The sequence below is a fragment of the Belonocnema kinseyi genome, chromosome 7, assembly GCF_010883055.1.
Source record: "Belonocnema kinseyi isolate 2016_QV_RU_SX_M_011 chromosome 7, B_treatae_v1, whole genome shotgun sequence".
NCBI lineage: Eukaryota > Metazoa > Arthropoda > Insecta > Hymenoptera > Cynipidae > Belonocnema > Belonocnema kinseyi.
In genome coordinates, this window is record NC_046663.1 from 61014176 (window position 1) to 61038236 (window position 24061).

General features: G+C 29.3%; 1 protein-coding gene across 1 annotated transcript in view; it reads left to right on the forward strand.

Annotated features, from left to right (window-relative positions):
- The window catches only part of LOC117176826 (basement membrane-specific heparan sulfate proteoglycan core protein-like), a 642506-nt gene that overhangs the window by 431596 nt on the left and 186849 nt on the right, over positions 1-24061 (forward strand). The window contains exons 14-16 of the mRNA XM_033367162.1: positions 4415-4528; positions 8553-8660; positions 19181-22705. Of these exons, the coding sequence (XP_033223053.1) occupies positions 4415-4528; positions 8553-8660; positions 19181-22705 (3747 nt within the window). The remainder of the gene's footprint in view (positions 1-4414; positions 4529-8552; positions 8661-19180; positions 22706-24061) is intronic.

Sequence of the window (24061 nt, forward strand, 5' to 3'; positions counted from 1 at the left end):
CCTTTAAATGAAAATGTTTGATTACCGCTCTGAACTCGTTTTTTTCATTTTTCTTAACGAACAATTTTTTTTTTTCAATTGGTTATAAAAACACGTAAACTCCGAAGATGTGAACTGTGACTGCACCATATATCTAGTCGGGAGTGGTGCTGACTAAAAACAGATGATTTGGAGCGATTCGCGCGCCATCTGTTGGTCATTCTAAGGACTTATTGAACTACCCTCGTATTCGCAGCTTTTCTATCTTTAGTATTAACAGCTCAAGTCTTTAGCAAGACATAAAAGAAGATTACAGGTGATAAATATTAATTTAATTATATTTAATCTAGATGCATAATGCATAAATATTAAAAAATTAATTTAGAACCGTTGTTGTATTGAAAAATAACAAGTGAATATTGCTTAATAAATGTAAGTATCAGGGAGGCCGCTGGACCGGGGAACCGGGAAATGACCTGGAATTTTTTTAAATTTCAGAAGAAAAATCTGTACAAGTTCGATTTCAAAAGTTGTTCAAATGGTAGGTTGGATTGTTATATTTTTCAATTATACTTTTATTAAGTCAACAATGGAGAATTCGAAAATATTTTACTCACAATATTGTCCATTTCGGATTTTCATTTTTAAAATTACATTATTATTTAGAGACTTTTTAAATGCTGTCTTGAGGACTTGAACAGTTAAAAATTAAAAGCGTTTAAAGTTAAATTTTTTTGATGAAAACCTTTTTTATTTTATTAACTGTAACTATAAATAAATATTTTTAAATGGATTTGTAATTTAAGTATTAAAAAGTGAACAATAAGTGATTTGACAAAACAATTTTGAATCCGTTCAAAATTGAAGTTTTTCCGCAGTTTTCACGTTAAACATTTTTAAACTATTTTTATCTAAAAAATAAATTTATAATAATACATTAGTAATTAAAGGCTTTTATTAAATTAAGAATATTGTTTCGTTCGAAAATATTCAATTGTTAAAGTATTAAATTTGAAATTTTTGAATTAAGAAAAAGAATAATGATTAAATATTTAGCAATATTTCTCTGTTCATGTAAGACGAATGAATTGAAATCAAATACTTAAAAGCGATCAATTTGAAACTGAATTTTTCGATATCGAATTTTTGTATTTGACATATGTTTAATTTGTAACATAAATCGTTGGATTTTGATGTATACGTGTAAATAACAATTAAACACTTATTATTTGTAGAAAAAAATTGAGTGATTCTAAGAGATATGTAGAAGTTTTGAAAAGTTTCAAAATTATCATGCAAATTTTAAAAAATGTCCTTCAAATCTTGATAATCAATAAAAGTATGGAGCATTTGAATACAAACTTTTTAGAATTTAAAAACTTTTAATTTTCAAGTGTAATAGTTTAAAATTCAACAGTTCCACTTTGAGTCCTTTAATTTGTGGTTTATTTTTTTACTACTTCAAATGGAAAAATTTTTAACTTGAGTGTTTTAAATTTATATTTTGATTGATCTTGAACAAAGCTTGCAAACCAGGAAAAAACATGAAATTACCGGGAATTTATTTCTTCGATTAAAACTGCCTATCGGATTTCAATAGACTAGTCACATCTTTTCCATATTCAGCTTTTTATAATCTTCCAAAAGCTTTGTCAAAATTTTTACAGAACATTTTTGAAAAAACTAATACTAATACTCACATTTTCTGGATACTAATGAGAAGTTCCTTTAAAAAAAGATGGAAAGATCCTGAACAACATACTTTTATAACAAAAAATGACTTTAACAAAAATCTTAAAAGCCACGTCTACAATACTTTAAATTTTTAATGATTTAGTTTTAATTTTAAAAGAATAATTTTAAGTTTCAAAGATTTAAAAAAATGTAGAAAAAAATATCGAAGACTTTGAAACGATTCTTTTAATTTTTTAGGATTTAAAAAAATTGTAGGAAAACTCAATTTTTCAGGGCGTCAAGAGAGTGCAAAAAATATTCTTAATATTCATGGGGAAAATTTCAATTATTTTTTTCTCAATGAGTTCTAAGAGCAAATAGAAAAAGATTACAAAACATTTAAAATTATTTCTTAAAATTTTGAAAAAGAGTGGAAAAGATTTTTAAGCCAAGTTTTGAGAGAATGCATAATTTTAAAACAAATTTGATTATGCTTAGACGATATTTAGAAGTTTTGAAACGATTCAATTATAATTAATACTCGTAAATATTCTTTAAGAATATTATAAGGTTTCACGATAATGAAAAAGTGAGGTTCGTGGGCAAAATTAAAATGATTTTACATTTCGAAAAATTAATTTCAAGAAAATATTTTAAAATATTTCAAACGATTGCAAAAGATTTCTAAAATTGTCAGAGACGAATCTAAAATATATTAAGACCATTTTTTTCATGTTGCAGGATTTAAGAAAAAAAATGTTACCAAAATTTGAATAATTAAACAAAATTAGAAGGTTTAGCAATTTTGAAAGGATTAAAAAAATAATTTTCTTAAGATATACAGGAAAACTTTTAATTATTTTTCATTTAGAAAAATGACCTTCAAAAGAAAATTAACAAAGATTTCGAAACATTTCAAAAGAATTCGTAAAATTTTGAAAAACAGTAGAAGATTTTAAACCTAAATGTTTTAGTTTGGTAAGACTGAAAATTAAAAGAAAATGAAGTAAATTTAAGAAATATTTCGAATATTTGAAGATAAAAAAAAAAGAATTTTTAACTGTAAAAGATTTTAAAAAAGATTTTGAACAAAAATTGTAGAAGGTTTCAAATAATTTTGAAATGTTTGAAGTGAATAAGAAAATTTTCTTAAAATTACTAAGAAAATTTGGAAGATTTTAAGAAAATTTTTTTACATTTTGAATGCTTTTTAAAAGGTTAAAAATTTTTCAAATTGGCTACAAATAGTTTTAGGAATTAAAAAGGTTTTAAACAGCTTTAAAATATTTAAAAACTTGGATTTATTTCAAAAAATTTATAAAATATTCTTTATTTTTTCCAAACTTCTAAAAGAGCTACTAGTTTCTGCTTTGACACATCTGAAATATTAACAAATCTTTCCTAATTTTCCTAAAATTCTTACAAAAATTAAAAATATTTGTTCTAAAATTATGTACTATGTTAAAATTTACTTTAAAATCTTTTTCAAAATTGTAAGAAAAATTCGAGTCATCTAAAAGTATTCTTAAGAACTTTAGAAGTTTTGAATTCATTCAAAATATTTGAAACCTTGGAAGTTTTTCCAAATATTTATCAAATATTTTTCATTTCTTCCAAACCTATAAAAGTCCTAAATATCTTTTGAAAAGGCTCGAATTTTTCCTCATATGTTTTAAAATCCTTTAAAACAAAACAAAAATATTTTTCATCTTCTAGATACTTTTTTGGCATACCTGAAATATAAAAAAATATCTTTTAACATTCTCAAGAATATTAAAACATTTTAATTTATTTGTATAAGTTTACAAACAAACTGACAATACATATTTTCTTTTAAGTAATTTCAATATTTGTGTGACTGATAAAAGTATTTTAAAATCATTGCTTCGTTACATTAAAATATTGTTTTATTCATTCATATACAGCACTTCATCTTAAAAAACTTTTCTTTTTAGAAAACCTCTATTATGTTATTAAATATAATATAAAAAATGTTACATAACTATGGGAGTGGGAGGATATTCCGAAGGAAACGTTACAATATGTTAAATGAAGGAGGGTTGGTTGGTTAAAAAGGTCGACAAATTTTAAAAAGGTCAATGTAATATTTCCATAAATTGGTTCCTTATTATAACTATTTTAAAATCCAAAAAAATTTTTTGTATTCTTTCTTGCTGCATTTAAACTTATTTTGAAAATTCTATCCCATTAACCTTTTAACGAATTTTGATTTTTGAATACAAAATTCAGAATCAGATCCCTTCTGGTTATATTTTTATTAATTTGAGACTTTTGACCGTATTTTGAGGATTCTGTTTCACTGTGACATCTGTGTTAAAACCTTCATTTTTCTGAGTTTTTTCAAAGAATCTGTATTAATATCAGAAAATAATATATTTTATTAAGGTCTTCACAGACTAGATGGAACTATAAATTTAAAAAAAAATCAATTAAATTTTTAATTCATAGCTCCATCTAGTTTGTAAAGACTTTAAGAAATTCGGTTATTTTTTGATGACAATACAGATTCCTTGAAACTTTTAATTTGTAGCACCTGGCCTAATAATGCGCGTATTTCTGATAAAAGATTCTTTTCTCGATCTCTCTAGTAGCTTAATGGGAAAGCACCCGACTGGAAATCGGAAGTAATTTGGTTCGTTTCCCAGCGGAGTGAAAGCAGGTCTTTTTCAAAAAAATTTAATTAACAAAATTCTTCTGAGACTTCAAATTATGAATTCTTTTTTTCTTAATTTAATTTCAGTAACGACGTGTCCTGTGGATCAATTCCGTTGCTTAGATGGCAGCTGTCTAAGTATCAGCAAGAGATGTGATGGAGTCTCGGACTGTCGCAACGGCGACGACGAAAAGCAGTGCGGTAAGTTTCCAGGTTACATGTTAATTGATGCCTACGTCTCTCAGTTCTTCTAAACTGATTTTCTCTTGCGATCGAGCCCCAACGAACTTCCGAGAAATCGATTTAGAATGCACTTAATTACCATTTTCTGGATACGCGAAGGTAGCCACTGCACAGGCAATAATATCCCCGATAATGATCTGCAGATTCGAGTTTAAAAAAAATTATATATTACACTCTTAAGGGATTAGTCGATTAGCTTAAGAGGCTGCAAAGATTTATTACACAAGGCGTGGCATTTTCATTAGGCAAAATATATACCTATCCTTGATGTACTTTGCATTCGAGGTGGGTGCAATATTTTATAATTTTTAATTTATCTTACAAAGTAACTTTCGATATCAGGGTTTTTATTCAAGTGATTAGATACTTAGTATGAACTTAGAAAATAATTATAATAGTGTGTAAAAAGCCAAACATGACCGGTATGTTTTCCTAGTTTAGATTTATCGTTGGTCGATTAATTCGGGCGGTCCACGACTCGGCCTCATATCTGTTTCAGGAAGAAATAGTACGGCAGGCATTTCCCCACTAAAGGCGTACAGTTTTCCCTCTAGTCTTTTCCTATTTCGGAAAATTTATATCCATTTGTGGTATTTTGAACAGTCTTTTTAAACAGTCGTGTGAAAAATTCCTTTGAAACAGTTGTAGTTAGTCGAATCAAAATCCTGGGGAGTTTGCAAGGAACATTGTTTTTGAGCAATTCACAATCTCAAAAGGAAGTAAATGTTCCAACATTACCCTTTTCCATTTCACCCGTCCAGTATCAATCATTTTACGTATTAAGATTTTCTGGAGTAAAGAAAAGTCGAGAAAGGTAAGAGAGCGCTATTGGTGGGGTACCTGTCGTCACCGCGGGGGCCCACGAAGGACTAAACGTGCGTCCTGCAGCCGGTATACGGACAGGTCGTAGACTGACCAATTGGTCTTCCTTTCGATACGATTCAAGAGACTTTTTACAAGTTGTGGTGTTTTAAATTGAGAAAAAAATTGGCTGTTATAACATTCTTTTCTTGAATCGTAGATGTAGTCTGTGTACAGTATAGAAAAAGTAACAAAGCTCAAAAAGTCGTCGTGCTTTTCGTAACTAACTTGGCCAAGTTTACTAATAATCGTAGCAGATTCTAATATTTCCAGACTCAATTATCCAACAGTTTGCCTAATTGTCTAATAATAACTAGTCTTCAAAAATCTGTCATTTGCACATTTTAGAATTTTTCATCATTTGCTCGGTAGAAGGTCAGCCTCATTCTTCTCTCTCCTCATCATCACAGCGTAAAAAGCAAATATTTATGTATGCAATATGCAGATTCGGCGTCGTAAATGTTTTTTTTTTCGTTCTTATCGATTCCCATACCACCTTCGTCGCGCCATTCCACCTCGTTCGAGTAAATGCATACCTAACTTAATTTATCCGCCATCACGCACGACAGAGCTTTTCAATTTTCCAGTACTTTACGCTGACCAAACTTTTAGCCATCGTTTCTCATTGAGAAAAGGCTTTTCCTAAATTTTTTGCCACTTGTATACTTATAAAGGCTGACCTTTATTTGAAGCATTTTTTGCCAAGTTAAAAAAAAACAGAATCTTTTATGCAAGCACTTCTCGTTCATCCAGACAATTTTTGGCCTTTTTTTAAACTGAAAACATAAAGCTGCACCCTTCGAGATTTTGTTTGGATTCATATTCCTCCCAGTAATAGTTTATTCCCAAAATTTTAACATGCCAAAGTAATAAGATGCGCATTTCAGACATTCTAGAGAAACATTGCTTTAAAAAACTCCAAACACGTTATATGGACCGCGATAAGAACCTCTTTCAATAGCCAGTTAAATCAGGCGGTAGCACTCCGGATTTATGAGTGGAAAATCTGAGCTCGATTTTTTTTCCTTGCATTTTTATCAATTATTTCTTTTGTTAAATTTTTTATTGCAATTGACTATTAAATATAAATAAATAGTACTGTTCTATGATATAGAATTAGAATATAGATATAACAAGAAGAAAAATTCAGATAAAAGTAAGAAATTTTAGAAAAATCTTGTATCTTGGTGTTGAAAATTCCACTTTTTTCAAACTTCGCTTTTATGGTTTGTGAATTCATCTTCTTTGTTAGAAATTTAATCTTTTTCAAATAAATATGCAACTATCTGGTTAAAAATGAATCTTTCATTTGTTGGAGATTTAACTTTTTACTTGTTACTTGGGTTAAAGTTGATCTATTGAGTTAAAAATTAAATTTTTCATTATAAATAATTTTTCCTGTTTTGGTTAAAGAATTTATAATTTTTAATTGAAAACTCGTTTTTTTTATAGAAAACTAATTTTGTTGATGTGAAATTTCATCTTTTTTTTTAGTTACAAATGCAACTGTTAGGTTAAAAATGAACTTTTTGTTGAAAATTTGACTGCTGTATAGAAAATTCGTCTTTAGGCTTGAAAGTTCAAAAAAAAGTTGAAAACTTTTTTCTTTCTGGACTAAAGAATCTTTACTTGTAGAAAATTTCTATTTTTCGTTAAAAAATTGATCTTTGTGGTTGAAAATTCATCTATTTAATTGAAAATTTGACTATTTTGTTGAAGGTTCCATTGTTGAATACACAACTTATTGTATAAAAACTGTAGTATTTTCTTGAAAATGTAATGATATTGTTGAAAATTCAACTATTTAGTAAAAAAATTCAATCACTTTGTTGAAATTTCTTTTTTTTTCTGGTCTCCTAAAAGTTTCGTGTTTTGGGCTTAAAAATTTGCCTGTTTAGTTGAAAATACAATTATTTTTGGTTTAAGTTTTAGTTATTTCATTGAAAATTAAATTTTTTTGTTGCAAATTCAAGTATATCGTTAAAAGTCATCTTCTTTGGTTGAAAATTCAACTGTTGGGTGCAACATTCGTCTTTTTGAACAAAAATTCTTCCTTTTATATTGAAAATTTATCTTCTTCTGCTAAAAATTAATTGTCTTATAAAAAGTTCAATTATTTGGCTCAAAATTTATTTTTCCATCTCTTAAATTTAACAATTTGGTTAAAAATTCAACTATTTTGTTAAAAATTTTTAAATTAAAAAATATATATACTAATTTTGTTTAAAAGTAATATGTTTTGGTTGAAAATTCTTCCTTTTTGATCGAAAATGCATTATTTATGGTAGAAAAATCAAGTTTTTTTGTCGAAATAAATTTTAATCTCAAACTGTTGTATTCTATTTATAAACGATTCTATGATGAACATGTTACGAGGAAAAATACTGTTCTTTGAATATTAATGGATAGGGAAATTAAGAAATTGTTCAGGGAAAATTAGGGAAAAGTCGAAGAATTTTGAAAACTACATTTTTCGGCTACCCTGATCAAAGACGATCGAACATTTTTTGACGTGATTGTGGGAAAACAATCTTTTGCTTTGAAAAATAATACATGAAAATCAATATTAAAGCTAGATTTAAAAAAATTTAATATTCAGTGGCAATAAAAAAATAGAAGGAAAGAAAAAGTTGGAAAAAATGTTGACAGCAAGAATCAAGCTCAGACTTTCCACTTACAAATCCGGAGAGCAACCGCCTAATGTAACCGGCAGTCAAAAGAGGTTCGCATCGCGGTCCATGTAGAATGCTTAGATTTTGTTAAAGCCAATTTTTCGAGAATGGCTGAGAAGCACATCTTCTTACTTAAGCATATTACAAGTTTGATAGTGACCTCTTTCCCGAAAGTATGAATCCAAACAAAAATCCTGTAGGTTTCCCTTGTCAGTATCGATTTAGAAGAATCCCTTTAAAAACATGTTTGTACGAAGCAAATCTTGTTTCTGAATATTTATTTCTTGAAATGTGTTGAGTTTTTTTCTTGTACGCTGCGTGTCTCTCCGATTTCGTAGTGGGTGGTGGGTTTTAGGTAGGAAATAATAATGATAGAAAAACACGGTGAAGGGACTTTGGGTTAAAAAAAGCATAAAAACCAAAAAGCATGAGTGTGGTGTGTGGAGCAGGTTGCAAAGCTGCGGAATTTAGCTGCGCGGACGGAACTTGCATCGACTATGGGTTGCAGTGCAATGACTTCAAGGACTGTCAGGATGGCTCTGACGAGAAAGATTGTGGTAACTATGCCATCAACAATCACTACACTTTTTCCTTCTTTTTTCACCTCAACAAATCTCCCTTACACACAAACACACTGCACCCTTTCTCAATAGGTTAAAAAAGTCTTTTCTGAAAAGAAAAACTCTCGTTAAGTCACCCGGAGAAATATTTTCTTTGCTTTACAAATTATTGCAAATTTAATATTGAAACATCAAATCAATAGTGGAATTTGATTACGTTTTAATATTAGTTTATTAAACTACAGATGTCAGATTCTGAAAGAAAGAGTTCAATCTTAAGTTCGAAATTGAGTCCTTATTTATAAAATCTAATGGTTTAAAAAATTCATCTCTCTCCGAGCTTGTAGGTGAAATATGTTTTTTATGAAACATAAATAGAAACTTGTTTTTTTAAAGCCTTGCAGATTAATAATTAGATTTTTGTTTCAAATTAATTCTGAATACATTTTGTTAGCCCTTATCAACACCGGAAAAGAAAATTGCACAATTTTCTGGTACCCCTTGTCGGAAATCAGAGAAAAACGGTCATAATCTCAAAATTAATTAGTTTCTGGATATATCCAATGCAAAAAAAATATACATAATTTTTACCGCTATGTATCATCCCCTCTGAGATTATACTGGACTGAAAATAAAGGGACACATTTGGTTCATGCTGCACCTTTGTAGGTCAAAAATCAAACAATTTGGTTAAGAATTCAACTAGTTTTTTAATTTTTAATATTTGTTTGGGAATATTGTAATTTTAATCAAAATTCATCTTTTTTGCTTGAAAATTCGTCCTTTTGGATTAACAATTTATCATTTATGGTAGAAAAATCAACAGTTTTAATTTAAATAAATAAACATATTGATCTAGCAAAATAAGGGAAAAGTGAGTGGTGCTTTTTTACATAAAATTACATATGATTGACTAGAATTGTATTTTTTACAATCATTTGAGCACAGTTATTTTCAATTTTCTTTAAAACAAAAATTAAGTGAGTGGAAAACGCAAATATTTTTGAAACAAAAACAAAAGGATAATTGCTACACTTTTTCAAAAAATCTGTATTTTTTTAAAGAATTGAAATAGCAGGAGTGTCTGCATTTTTCAAAAAATGTTCCCATTTTTTAGAATTCTTAGATAATCTCAAAATTATTCTAAAAAATAAAAAATTTCGGGAAATCGGTAAATTACGTGTCCCTGTATCTTTACTTTTTAATTTTTGTTTACAAAAATTTGTTTACTTTTTAAATTTTTGTCAAAATGTTTGAATAATAGGAACAAAATCCAGGCAATTTTAGCAATAATTGAATAAACCTTTTCAAAAAGGTTTCAAATTTCTCTTTTTTTTTTGCTTAAGGCCATGTGATGAGTGGGTCACGGGACCAGATTCCTACCTTACCGCCACTTTTTTTATTTTCCAACTTATATTCACACAAAACGCCACATCGAGTTAAAAATTTGGGATACCTTTCTTAGTGATTCTTATTCATTATCCCAAATTTTCAACTTCGACGCTATGTGTTCCATAGTGTTTCAACTGGTACTTTTTTGGATTTATTTTTTGGACTTATGCAATGTCTGAGGTAAAATTGAGAAATTTTGTTTGAACAAAAATTTTGGTTGATTTTTACTCTACCAGTCGTAGAACATTATAAAGATTATTTCCTGTAAATTTCGTAAAAGAATTGATCAGAATTGGTTGAAGTAAGGCGGCTTGAATTTATAAAAGGCAAAAGGTGTTGGCCCTCAAGTCTAGTTAAATGGAAATTTTAAAATTCGTTAGATTAGTTTTTTTAACATAAGATTATGTAGAATAACAAATCGGATTTTTTTTCAAATTTTATTTGCCGGGTGATTATTCTTCATAATAAAAATTAAAGCTGAACAAATCAATAAATGTACTTTTTTACAAAGTATACATATTTCTGCCAATTTTAAATAAATCTGTCTAAAACTTGTTACAAATCTCTTTTCGATTATATAAAAGAACTTTCTGGTTGAAATTTGCTCAAATCTGAAGTTCTCTTGGTGCTGTCAGAAAAATCAGAAAAACTTGGACACCAACCGGCCTTAGCTAACAATTGAATAATATTAAACAAAACACTATCCTTAACTTTTTTATTATTTTTTTAGCCATCCCTAGGGTATACTTTGCGCGCGTGCCAAATTTCAAACAGTTCCAATCATATTTTGCTTATTTATGACTATTTATGTCTTAATCGATTTAATTAATTTTCGAGAAAATGTTGGTTCAGTTTCAAAAAGCTCCGTCGTATTATTCTTTATAATTCTACATATAAAATAACGCTTTTAACATTTGCAAGCGTCGAGTAACTTATTGAATCCAAAAGCTCAATTATTAAAATATTCATAAAAGTTGTCAATCTAACTCTTTGTGATTTATAAAATAACAAGTTTCTTTTTATTGTTTATGCGCGTATTTCATCTACGAACGATTTTCTAACATGGCCCTCGGCATGTTTGGTCTGAAATAGATTGGCGTATAGGTTTCTTTCAATACTAAAAGAAAAACACACAGAAATCAAGCAAAAAAAAGCGTTTTTCAAGCTTTCCTCTTTCACTCGACTTGCACATGCATACGTAATAATGCAATACACACCCTCCGCAATTTGACTTACGGGCACGAACGTCCCGTCGTATGAGGAGGAAAACCCATAAAGAGCGTTGAGGAGGGACTTCCTGACTCGAGGCAGTTTTCCGGTTTGAGGTTTTGTCTTCACAGCTTCGATGCATCATCTCCCTTTCTTTTCTTCTGTCTCAGGACTTTTTCATCCGTAAAATCCGCCACCCTTGCACCTTTGATCAACTTCCCTTCTGAGACATTGTAAACTTGACTTGATTCACCCTTCCTTTTTTTCAATGTGACTCTCCCTTTTTTATCTGTAAGTCTATTTCTCACTTCCTTACCTGAAAAAATGTTTCGTTGGAACAACAAACTTTAATTACTGGAGACGGCATTAGCTGATGTTAATTTTTAATGAATTTTGTAATTTTTTAATACGGACTGGAAACTACTCTAACTTCCGAACCGTTTTTTGTAGTTTTTAATTGATTTATAATTTTTGTTTTCACATTTTTATTAATAGGTTCATTTCATCACGGTGAAAATCGAAAAGCTACACACGAAAAATTTCGAACTTTCTGATTTATTCTCGATCTTTTTCTTGAATTTAACCAAAGTTTCATCAAAATTGTTTAAATTTAATAATTTTTTGTTATAATGTTTTTAAGTTATGTTTAATTCTGCGCTCAATGAGCTTTTATTAATTAGACTTGGTTGAAATCGAGAAAAATAAAAGAGGTTTCTATGAGGGGCACTTTAAATAACTGGCAGTGATGACAAATTTGACATTCTTAAATTTTAATTTGAAATCTTTATAGTATTTAAATAATAGTGGTCAGCGAAAATAAATAATTGCTTAGAGTAAAGCTATTTGTCTTATATATTTATTTTATTTTTAGTTGCTTCCTCCTGACGATTATACTGTTAGTTAGGAACTGTTTTATGGATTTGTTTTCAAATTCAAAAACTTTATTTAAAAATGGTTCATTTTGTTTGAAACTTTTACTATTAAATTATTTATCGATAATCAATCTTTTTGGGTAGATATTTCAATTATTTGGGTGAATGTTAAACCACATTATTTAATAATATATTTTGTTAAAAATTCATTTTATCTTCGCTGAAAATTAACTTTTTAACTGAAAGTTTAATTATTTCGCTATTGCTTGAAAATTGATCGTTTTTGCTTGAATAATTATATTTTTCGGGAGGAAATTTAACTATACTGTAAAAAATTAATATTTTTGTCTGAACTATTAAACTGTTTTGTTAACAATTTTTCTTGTTCGGTTAAAAGTTTTATAATTTTGCTAGAAAATTCAATTATTTCCCTGAAAAAATTTTTTTTATTGAAAAGTCATATTTTCAAATTAAAAATCCAACGGTTTTGTTTAAAATTCGTATTTTTGTTTAGAAAATTCATCTCTTTTTGTATAAATTCGATCTCTTGTTATTCAAAATGCAAGCATTCAACTTTTGATTAAAAATTGATCTTTTTTAAATTGTAAATTAAACTAGTTGGGTAAAAGTTGAATCGATTTCGTATACATTTATTTTATTATTATTTTATTTTATTAATTATTTTCATATATTGTTTATTTACTGTTATTATTAGTATATTCGCATATTTCATTAGAAATTGATCTTTTTTAGTTAAAAATTCTGCTTTATGGGTATACATCAAATTTTTTTTTTGAAAATTCATATTTTCGGGTTAAAAATGCAACTGCGTCACACCAAATTCATCTTTTTGCTAGAAAGTTTAACAATTTGCATGATTTTGTTTCTTTTAGACTGAAAAATATTTATTTGTTGAGAATTCGTCTTTTTAGTCAGAAAATTTAACTTCTGGGCTGTAAATTGAACTACTTAAAAAATTTTTTTTTGATTGAAGATTGATCATTTTCACTTGAAATTCATCTCATTAATTTAAAATTATATTTTCTTTGTTGAAAATCCATCTTTTCGGTAGAACATTTATATTTTCGGGTTGAAAGTTCCAGTGGGTGAAGAAAATTTGTCTTTTGGGTTGAAAATTGGTCTTTTTTAATGAAAAATTAATCTTCTTGGTTAAAAATTCTTCGTTTTGGTTAATTACACAGCCACACAAAAAAAAGTTCAGATCTGATAACAAGACACACGTATTCCTATGGATTTTGGGGCGCTGAATTCAAATTCGGTATCAAAAATTAACCAATCACGTCATGGTTGAGCCATAACCTCAAAAAATGACGAAAACTCATGCACTGAGGCAAATGAATTTCAAAATAATGCCAGTGATGCAAATCTTCACTTCAAAAACATGTCGACAACTGTGAAGGATCAACCCTTGCCTGATATCAACTTATTTCACATAACTTTACCCAACAGAACCTGACCTTACCTAACCTGAAGTAACAGAAATTTATTGAACTACACGTAAAGCTCTGGAAGCATATTTTCCCAGTAGCAAATGTGTGCTACATCCAATGGGTCAATTCGAGCCTAACCTAGAAATAAATCTAACCTAGCCTAACCTAACCTCACGAAACACAATTAAACTGATTTTGTTGTCCCGTTGTGTTTGCGGTACCGTTTCATTCAGCTTCGGCTTAACCTACATAGAGGTTTCACCTATCCTAACCTAAAAAAACCTGACTTAACCTAACCGATTACGCTGGCAACCCTGTTCTTGCGTACTTTCATATTTTGACATTAATAGCAGTAAATGTCTGGAGTAAACACGAAAGATTGTATAAATATATCCCTTAAGTCTAAGAAAAGCAGAGAGAAACTAATTTTGAATAAAACTCTTATTCATTTGCATGTTTAAGTTACAGATCTACATTTTAATTGATACAAACATTGTCACAATGAAATGAATTTTATTGTGTTACAACGGGAACACTTAAGTTAAGTTGTATTGCGTTAAGCAAAATTTCATTAGGTTCTGTTAAGTTAGATTTATTTGTAGATTAAGATCGAGTTAACCTATTAAATATAGCACACATTTAATACTGAGAACCGTACGCTTACATAACTACACGTGTGGTTGAATTTCATTCGACTAGGTTAAGGTAGGTCAGGTTTTGTTAGGTTAGGGTAGGTTAAACCTCTATGTAGGTTAAGACGAAGCTGAATGAAACGGTACCGCAAAGACAACGGGACAACAAAATGAGTTTAATTGTGTTATGTGAAGTTAAGTTAGGTTAGTTCAGGTTTTTTTAGGTTAGGATAGGTTTGACCTCTTTGCAGGTTAAGCCCAAGCTGATTCAAACGGTACCGCAAACAGAACGGGACAACACAATCAGTTTAATTGTGTTTCGTGAGGTTAGGTCAGGCTAGTTTAGATTTATTTCTAGGTTAGGCTCGAGTTGACCCATTCGATGTAGCACACATTTGCTACTGGGAAAATATGCTTCCAGAACCTTACGTGTAGTTCAATAAATTTCTGTTAATTCAGGTTAGGTGAGGTCAGGTTCTGTTGGGTAAAGTTATGTTAAATAAGTTGATATCGGGCAAGGGTTGATCCTTCACAGTTGTCGATATGTTTTTGAAGTGAAAATTTGCATCACTGGCATTATTTTGAAATTTATTTGCCTCAGTGCACGATTTTTCGTCATTTTTTGAGGTTATGGCTCAACCATGACTTGATGGGTGATTTTTGATACCCAATTTGAATTAAGCGCCCCAAAGTCCATAGGAATACGTATGTCTTGTTACCAGATCCGCACATTTTTTTGTGTGTGGCTGTGTTATTATTCATCTTCGTCGGTTGGGAATTCAACTTTTTAATTAAAAACTCAAATATTTAGTTGAAATTTTTCTTAATTCAACTATTTGGTTAAAAATTTAACTATTTTGTTAAAAAATATTTTTTTTTAATACAAACTATTTAAGTTTTCGTTGGTTATTTTTAATATTCACCTCTTTTATGAACTGAAATGTCGTCTAAAAAATTAAATTTTTTTGTTGAAAATGTAACTGTTTTTGGTTGAAGTATGATCTTTTTTTATAGAAAATTCATCAATTTCGTTGAAAATTTAATTATTTTATTAAGAATTAAGCTTTAAAGTCGAGAAAAAAGTCAAATTTCTACCGATTCTAATAAAAAAATTTCATTACACACGGAATTGAACTATCTTTGATTATTAAAAAACAACAACAAAAATATTGGATTTAAAAAATGTAATAAATTTTTGTTAAAGTTGAAAAATTAAGAAATTTTGAAATATTTTCGACTGTACCGTCGTGATTTTTCACCGTGTCAAAATAAGTAATCGGCAAAAAAAAAGGTCACACATTTTTATTAGTTCCACTAGTCCTACAATTTCTACTATGAGTTGTGAAAAGTATTTTATGTAACGCAGGCACTATTTACGCATTTTATCAGCATCGTTTTAGTTCCTAAAGTAGCCGTTCATCCAACAGGAGGAGCACGAGCTGATGCGCATGCACGCAGTAGAATAATAAATCCCTAATACTGCTAGGGGTCCAAATACTCCTTGAAATATTATGGACTTATTATTTTACAGCGCGCATGCGCATTTGCTGGCGTTTGTGTACTATTATGGTCGTGTCAACCTAACCTCAAATATCACCCGTGATTATCTTGTAAATTCTGAAAAAGACCTGGATTTTTTTGTTTTCAGAAACGCTATACACCCTGACTTACTGCTTCAAGTAGTAAATACTACTGCCCGAAAATGGTTATCTACCATCGGAAGTTGTTGTGGCAACAATATAAGTAGAAAGAACAACTACTTTATTAGTTGCCCCAACCAAGCATTTTTTTAGTGTGTAATTTTCTTTTCTTCTTTCTTTTTAATTACTTTCTCTTTAAACAAATTTTTCTCGTTCTTCTTTGTTCTTCTTATTTTTATTGTTCCTTTCTCTTTACATCCTCCCTTTGCTTGTCATCTCAATTCTCAGATGTTTCTTCCTTCCCCTGATTTTCTTTCTTCCACACCGCCCAAGCAATGGATCGACAATTGTACGTCGACAAGAAGGATTTACGGCTTATCACGAAGCAATGGTAGCGTAATTACAAGGCATAAAGAAAACCATTGACTTGTTGCGACTTTGTGCAGGCTGTCCGCAAAGAAGGTCTGCAAGAGACCAACGGAAAGGGAGATAACAAAATTATCTACAGCAGCCTCACTGGCACCGTTTTCAAAGAGGCCTTCTTTAAATTGCTCAATGAAAATATCTTTTTTATTCAAAAACAAAAGTAGAAGGTGTTTTTTCTTAATTGTGCATTTCGAAATAAACCAAATTGTTGTTGATAAATTGGATTTATTTTTCAAACTGTCTACCAAACGTGGAAATCAGGGAAAATTTGGGGAAATTTGAAATTGAGGTTTCACAGCCACATTGATATAATATTGTTAGTAATTCATTTGCCTCGTGTTTATATCTTCTTTTTGTTTTAATTGCTTCCTCCTGGCGATTATATTTTTAGTGGAAAAATTTATTGTTTAATTATAAATCCTTCAATTTTGTTAAAAAGTCATCCCTTTTATTTAAAAATTCATGTGTTTTATCAAAGATTCCATCTTTTTGGATAAAAATACAACTGTTTGGTTGAAAACTAATCTTTTTTGGTTGAAGTTAAAAGCAGTTTGTCAAACAATTATTTTTTCATTGAAGATTCCTCCTTTTAGTTCAAAGTTCGCCTGTTTCGTTGACAACTCGTTTTTCTTTCATTATTTTTTTTAACTGAAAATGTAATGTTTTATTGTTTATTAATAATTAATGTTTTTAGTTAAAGGTTTATCTTTTTTTTCTTTTGTAGAAAAGCTAAACTCGTTGGTTTCAATTTTCCTCTTCTTTGATTAAAAATGCCACTGTTTGGTTGGAAATAAACTTTTTTCTTAGAAATTCAGATTTTTGGGTTAAAAAATTAACTATTTGCAGAAAATTTGTCGTTGGACTCACAACTTCAAAAATTTGAATGATTTTGTTTCCTTTTTTGACTGAAAAATCTCACTTATTAAAATTCGCATCTTAGTTGGAAATTACACTTCTGCTTTAAAAATCGAACTAGTTTGTTCAAAATTAATTTTTTTATTTGAGAATTCCTTTATTTGTTAAAAAATTTAATTATTTTGTTGATTATTCGTTTTTTAATTATTTTTTTTCGAAATGTAACTTTCATTATTAATTGAAAATTGATATGTTGGAAATTCATCTTTCCTGGTATGAAACTGATCTTTTTGGTTTGACATTGTCACTGTTCTATTGAAAATAAACTTTTTTATTAAAAATTACAAATTTTAACAGAAAATTCGTCTTTTAGCTGAAAAGTCCAACCATTTTAATTAACTTTTTTTCTTTTTCACTGAAAAATCTTCACTTATCAAAATTCGTATTTATGGTTAGAAAATTCCACTTCTACGATGAAAATTTAAGAAGTTTGTTCAAAATTCTTTTTTTTTTGTAGATTTATACTTTTTTAAATTCACCCCTGTGTTAGTAAACTGGACTAGGTGGCTGAAGTTTGAACCACTTTGCTAAAAAAATAATTTTTTGTTGAAGATTCATAATTTTAGTTGAAACTAATATGATTGTTTAAAATTTCCTCTTTTTTGTTTAAAAATATCCACTGCTTTATTAAAAATAAACTATTTATTTTTAAAAAATTTAACTATTTAACAGAAACTGCATTTTTTGGTTTGAAAGTTCAATACTATACGGATGAACTCATTTTTTCTTTCTTGATTGAAAAATCTGCACTTGTTAAAATTTGTCTCTTTGGTCGAAAATTCCTTTCCTATTATTTTTTTAAAATAAAAATGTAACTTTTATATTTTTAGTTTAAAAGTGATATTATTTAGTTAAAAAATTGTCTTTTTCGGTAGAAAAATCACCTTTTTGGTATGAAATTTCTTATTTTTTATTCGAAAATACCATATTTGGGTTAAAAATCAACTTTTGTGTATAAAATAAAACTGCTTTACAGTAGATTTATTTTTTGTCTTGAAATTTTAACTTCTGGGTTGAAAATGGAAGTAGCTTGCTTAAAAATAATTTTTGTTGTTCGTAGATTCATAATTTTATATGAAAATTCAACTCTTTGTTTAAAAATTTCATTATTTTGTTAAAAATTTGTTTTCTTGGTCGAAAATTGAAACTAGTTTGTTGAAACTCCATCTCTTTGGGTTGAAAAGCCAACTGTTTTCTCAAAGATTCGACTTTTTAGCTTGAAAATTCAAATCTTTGTGAATGAAGTTTAATCTTTTTTGTTTGAAAATTCGAATATTTTGTTAAAAATTTAATTCTGTTGTTGACAATACAAGTGTTTTATTGACAATAATTTTCTGTCGAAAAGAACAAGAAACAGAAAAAATTAAACTATTTTGTTAAAAATGCAACGGTATATATTTCTGAAAAGTCATCCTTTTTATTTGTTGAAAATTCAAGTTTCTTATTCAAAGTTAGTCGAAATTGAAATAAGTAAATAAAATTGAAATAAGTAAATAAAATTGAAATATTTAAATTTTAATATGGATTTCTTTATTCGGTTTATAAAATATTCTATAATAAAAATGTGATAAGTTCAAAATACTTGTCTTTGATAAATAATAATCAAGAAGGATAACAAATTTGTTCGGGAAAAATCAGGAAATGATAATTTCGAATATGAGGTTTTGTGGACACCCTGTGCTATTCAGTGCATCCATTTTCTTTATTGTTGTCCTCTGTCATCATATATATTTTTTTGAAAACGTTTTATGTTTTAATTTGAATTCTTGTGGTCATTTCAAATCTATGAATGTTTTCCCCAGTAATTTTAATAAATATTTCTCTAAGCCGTAAATTCTTCCCAACAAAATAATCTCTTCTCTACATAAAAAACCGTTCGTGCCTGTCGATCGCTATTACATGTACTCGTTTTATTTTTATTACATTGATGTCGTCACTCTCATGTTCATCCACGTAAAATCCGTGACGTTCGTGTCTTAGAAAATGTTTCAAGGCGAACCCAATATACTGAGACCAAGATCACAAAAATTCAAAAGACATCCGAAAAGCTACAAAAAAGAAAACAGAAAAATAGGAAGACAAACTCTGGAAATTCTCGTCGATTTACTCCAACAACAGAAAACAATTCTGTAGATTTGAACTCGCCACGATCTAAATCATCAAAAAAACAGAAACCATCGGAAAAAGCGTTGTCCAAGGAACAGTCGAAGTTGCTCAGTGAAAATAATGACAAAATAAAGAGTAAAAAGTTGGATAAAAGTCGATTCAAGTCGCATAACAAGGAAAAAACCATTATTATTACTGCAAATGCGGAATCATCTAAACCAAGAAAGTCTTCCATGATAACAGTTTTACAGCATGAACCTATCCTTCATAAAGACAGAACTATTATTCTTACCAAAAAATTCCAAACTCAGGATACTTCTATTTTTGAAACTGCTCATGAAGAAAGTTCAAGCAACGCTATTATTAAAATCGAAAGGAAGCCAAATACGATAGTTTTTTTTAATTCTACGGGAAATTTTACAAAATCAAAAAATAAAAGAGATTTTGCGACAACTGAAGAATCTTTAACTACAGTCTCAAAAGCAACGACCAAGAGTCGAGCCAAAAATAAATTCAAAACTAGGATCCGAAGGAAAAAATTGAAAAAGATTGCTACAACGCAATCGACAAGAGATAACTTTGATATTGAGGTGTTTTCCCCCATTATGATTCAGTCGAAATACGAAAGACAAGAGGACACAAATTCCACAAAAGGAAATAATAATGCTACGGAAAAAATAAATATGAATTCAAAAGTGAACGTTACTCAAGAATTTATCAAAAATGAAAGCACCTCTAGAAATTTTAGTCTTTTTATTGAAGAAAGTAGTACCAATATAACTAATAGTATTAATAACAACAACAAGTCCGATAATAGTTCATCTACCTACACATTTATAAAGAATCAAATTCAGTCTTATACCGAAAATACATCAAATTCTTCACTTTTTGTTACTGAATCTACCAAAAAAAGGACTAGAAAACCTGGAAAAAATAAAAAAGGAGGAAAAGGAAATTCAGGAAGAACAACCGAAGCCTTGAAAAAGTTTACAATAGATCCCGATGTTGAAATTCTGCCTTCTACGAAATTACCTCTAAAGAAGACAAAGCACAGAAAAGGAAATAAAATTTCCACTGCAAATCACAAAAGAAAAAATGGTTCTAACGACACAATAACAAAAAATCGTACCATTTTAGATTACAGCAAGTTAGGTAAAAATGTAACAGACATTCAGATTGGAAACTACACAGCAAAGGTGGGAACGGCAGTTCATCAATACTGGGAAAAATACAACAATAATTCCACTTTTTCTAACACAACTGATCTGCTTGCCTTGGTCACTAAAATGGACCAGGTAAAGTGGGAGAATTACGAGACTGTTACAACTCCTACAATTCAAAATAAAGAAAAGATAAAGAATAACAAAAATAAGACTTTGAATACAACAATGACATCTAAAGATAAATTAGACACTTTAGTCTTCGAGAAAAACAACAGGAATCCAAATAAAGAAAATTACACAAAAGAAAATACCACGTTTTCTGAAAAAGAAATAAAAACTGGAAATATCACGTCGAAACGTCAGCATGAATTTGAAACCCATGTCCATAACTGTCACATGAAGTGTGTCAATTACTGGCGTAAACTTTACGAAGATTTGTTAAAGAACGTATCAGCGAAGACAAATGGATCTCTTCAAGGTTTTACTTTTACAGAAGAAAGTGTCGATTCTCGACTTATTGATTCTTCAGAGGATCCACTTGATTGTTGGAAGACAATTTCAGATTCGGGGCCCAAAAGTTCTTCGAAATCTCCGTGGGAAGAGGAGGAAAATAAGGGTAAGGAAAAAGACAGGGAACATGTTGAAAACCACGGAAAAATTAAAAAAACTAAAAAAAGAAGGAAGAAAGGGAAAAAGAAGGCTAAAACAACTCCGAAGAGCACGGAAGAGTCAAAAACTCTCGGGAGTGTCACAATTTTTGGTATTTCTGATTTCGTTTCAATTGGAAAAAGTATCAAATCTGCAGCGTTGAATAACACTGCCACTACTGAATCTCTAACTTCTGATTCCGTTTCAAAAGATAATACTAAGGAGGGAAATAAAAACTTTCAATCAACGGAAGCTGGAAATGTTTTAGTGCCTGCTGAACTGAAAAATGCAACTGAACCAACCGCTCTTGATTGGGGTTGGAAAAATTGGTGGCATTCTGGTACCACTGAGAAAGAAGAAACAAATGTTTATAATAGTTTGAAAGAAGAGATTAAAATAACAACGGAAAAAAATGATTTTTGGAATTGGTGGAACTCTGGTATCACTAAAAAAGAAGAAAAAAACGTTTCTAAAGGTTTGGAAAAAGAGATTGAAAAAACTACGAAGAAAGATGATTTTTGGAATGACATCTTAAAAATAACAGGAAATACATCTGAAGGTAATACTTTGAACACTGTAAGTGAATCAATAGCATTTGATGAAGACTCAAGAAATTCAAAAACAACTTCCAAACTTTTGAATATGACAGATATACATATTACAGATGTAACAGAAAGTATTACAACAAATAAAAGTATTTGTGAATCTTCTGGTTGCAAAATTAACAAATCTAAAAAGGTTGAGGAAACAAGTTGGACGAAGAAGTATCCATCTTCAACTGAAGCAAATCAGAAGACCAAGAAGAAGAAAAATAAATGTGAAAAGGGTTCTATAAGTATTAGATGTAAAAATAAAATGAAGACAGCCAAGACTTATGAATTAAATTTAGAAACCACAACAGAAACAATTATCACAACAAGGTTTAGAAATTCTGAATTTCTATCTGACGAAGATTTTGATTCTAAAGAGACAAGGAATAAAAATAATGTAACAAAAAACGTGGAAGTAGATACTACTACCCCTAGGACTACAACTGCAAATAGCTTCTGGAATAATTTTTGGGGAAACAATGATGATGAAAATGAAATAAAATCTGGTGAAAGAACAAAGAAGGATGATAATGTAACTTTAAGAGATAAGAAAGAGGATACCGAAGATGAAATTGTTGAAAATGAGAATGGAAAGAAATATGAGAATGATGAGCAAAATGAAAAAGATGAAGATGATGACACAGATATAGATAAGAAAGATGATGAATATTATGATGATCTAGAAAAGAAATGTAGATACTATGATCACTTTTGTGATGGAGTTTGTTTAGCACACAAATTCATTTGTGATTCGCAGCAACACTGTACTGATGGAAGCGATGAGGAAAATTGTGATAAGATTGATGTTAATAAGATTAAAATCGGGATTCCAACAGAGTTTAATAGAATTATTGAGTCCACAACCTACAAAATGCCAGAATCTTGTAAAGAATGGGACCACTATTGTGATGGAAAATGCATCAGTGGGGAAAAAATTTGCGATGGAATTCGTGATTGCAATGATGGAAGCGACGAGGATTTGGAAGAATGCAAACCAGGTAGACCAGAGACCAAAGTACCTTTTGGGCCAAGTATTCGTCCAAATTTGCTGTACAAAATTGGCTTTCCTGGGCAAAATAATTAAAAATATATTTTATCAAAATAGGTTGCATACGTGAATTTTTTCGCAGGGTGTATGCCATTTATATAGATGAACATTATTTATATAGATTTAAACTCGTTAAAGAAGGTTCATGAATTTTTTTACTTTAGACCTTTGAACTATAAATGAAAAAGCTTTTAAAAATAGTATTTTCACTGTGCATTTACAGAATATTCTGAAATATCCTGCGTCAAAAATTCATGCTATAAAAGTGTTATTCGTATGAAGATTAACAGCTAAAGGGTCTTTTTGTAAAAAAATGAAAAGGCTTCATCTATTTGGTGCATCTCTCATCGCAAAAAAAAGGAAGAATAGCAAGACTGTAAATAATTTACATGTAAAAGCTTGAAAATGTGTCTCGTCTCTGTTTTCTAAAAAAAGGTGTCTAATATGAATGGGAATATCTTCGAAAGGGGATTTTTTCGAGGAAGGCACTATTTAATTTCATTATGAATAATACTGTAATTTTTATTACAGCATTAATAATCCTAATTTGGGTAGTTTTTAAGGAATCATGATAAGTAATAGGTTAATACATATAAATCGTTAGTGTATTGCATTAGTATTGGTCCCCTTTATCATTCACATATTTATCACAACACTTTAATTACTTTCTTGATAATTTTTGGAAATACAAAATACCCTGTAGATATATACAACGAACATATACACACACAAAAACTCCTTGTAAATAACAAAAGAAAGCTTTAAGTGTTAGAAAGCTTATTAAGTTATCTGTAAAAACTTTCTCGGTTTATGGAGTCACAGGTGCTTTAGATGTATCAACTACTCTCTAAATAATACTATCAGCTGCTCCTAAAACTGCTTTCAATGTTTTTCTATGTTCATATAGCTTTCTCAAACCAGTGTCTCGAACCGTTTTTGGTAAAACGAAATTCTTTTTTAATCAAGGCAAATCACATACAAAATTATCTGGCCAATATTATAATTTCGAAAGATATTTTTAATTCTTTTTTATCAAAAGTGAAGAGGCACCCTTCGGAAATTTTTTTGAATTCATATTTTGTTTTTATTCAAATTTTTCTGTAGCAATTGAGAAGGATACAACATTCATTCATGTTGATAAAGTTAATAGTCAATTGCAATAAATATAAATTCGAATGGAAAACAAAAATTGTAAAAAGTATATAACGAGTATGAATCCAAACAAAATTTCGAAAGGTATAACTTCCCTTTTGTAAAGAATTGTCTACACGTGGTTGGTCATTTCAACAATGTGAATATGTCCTGG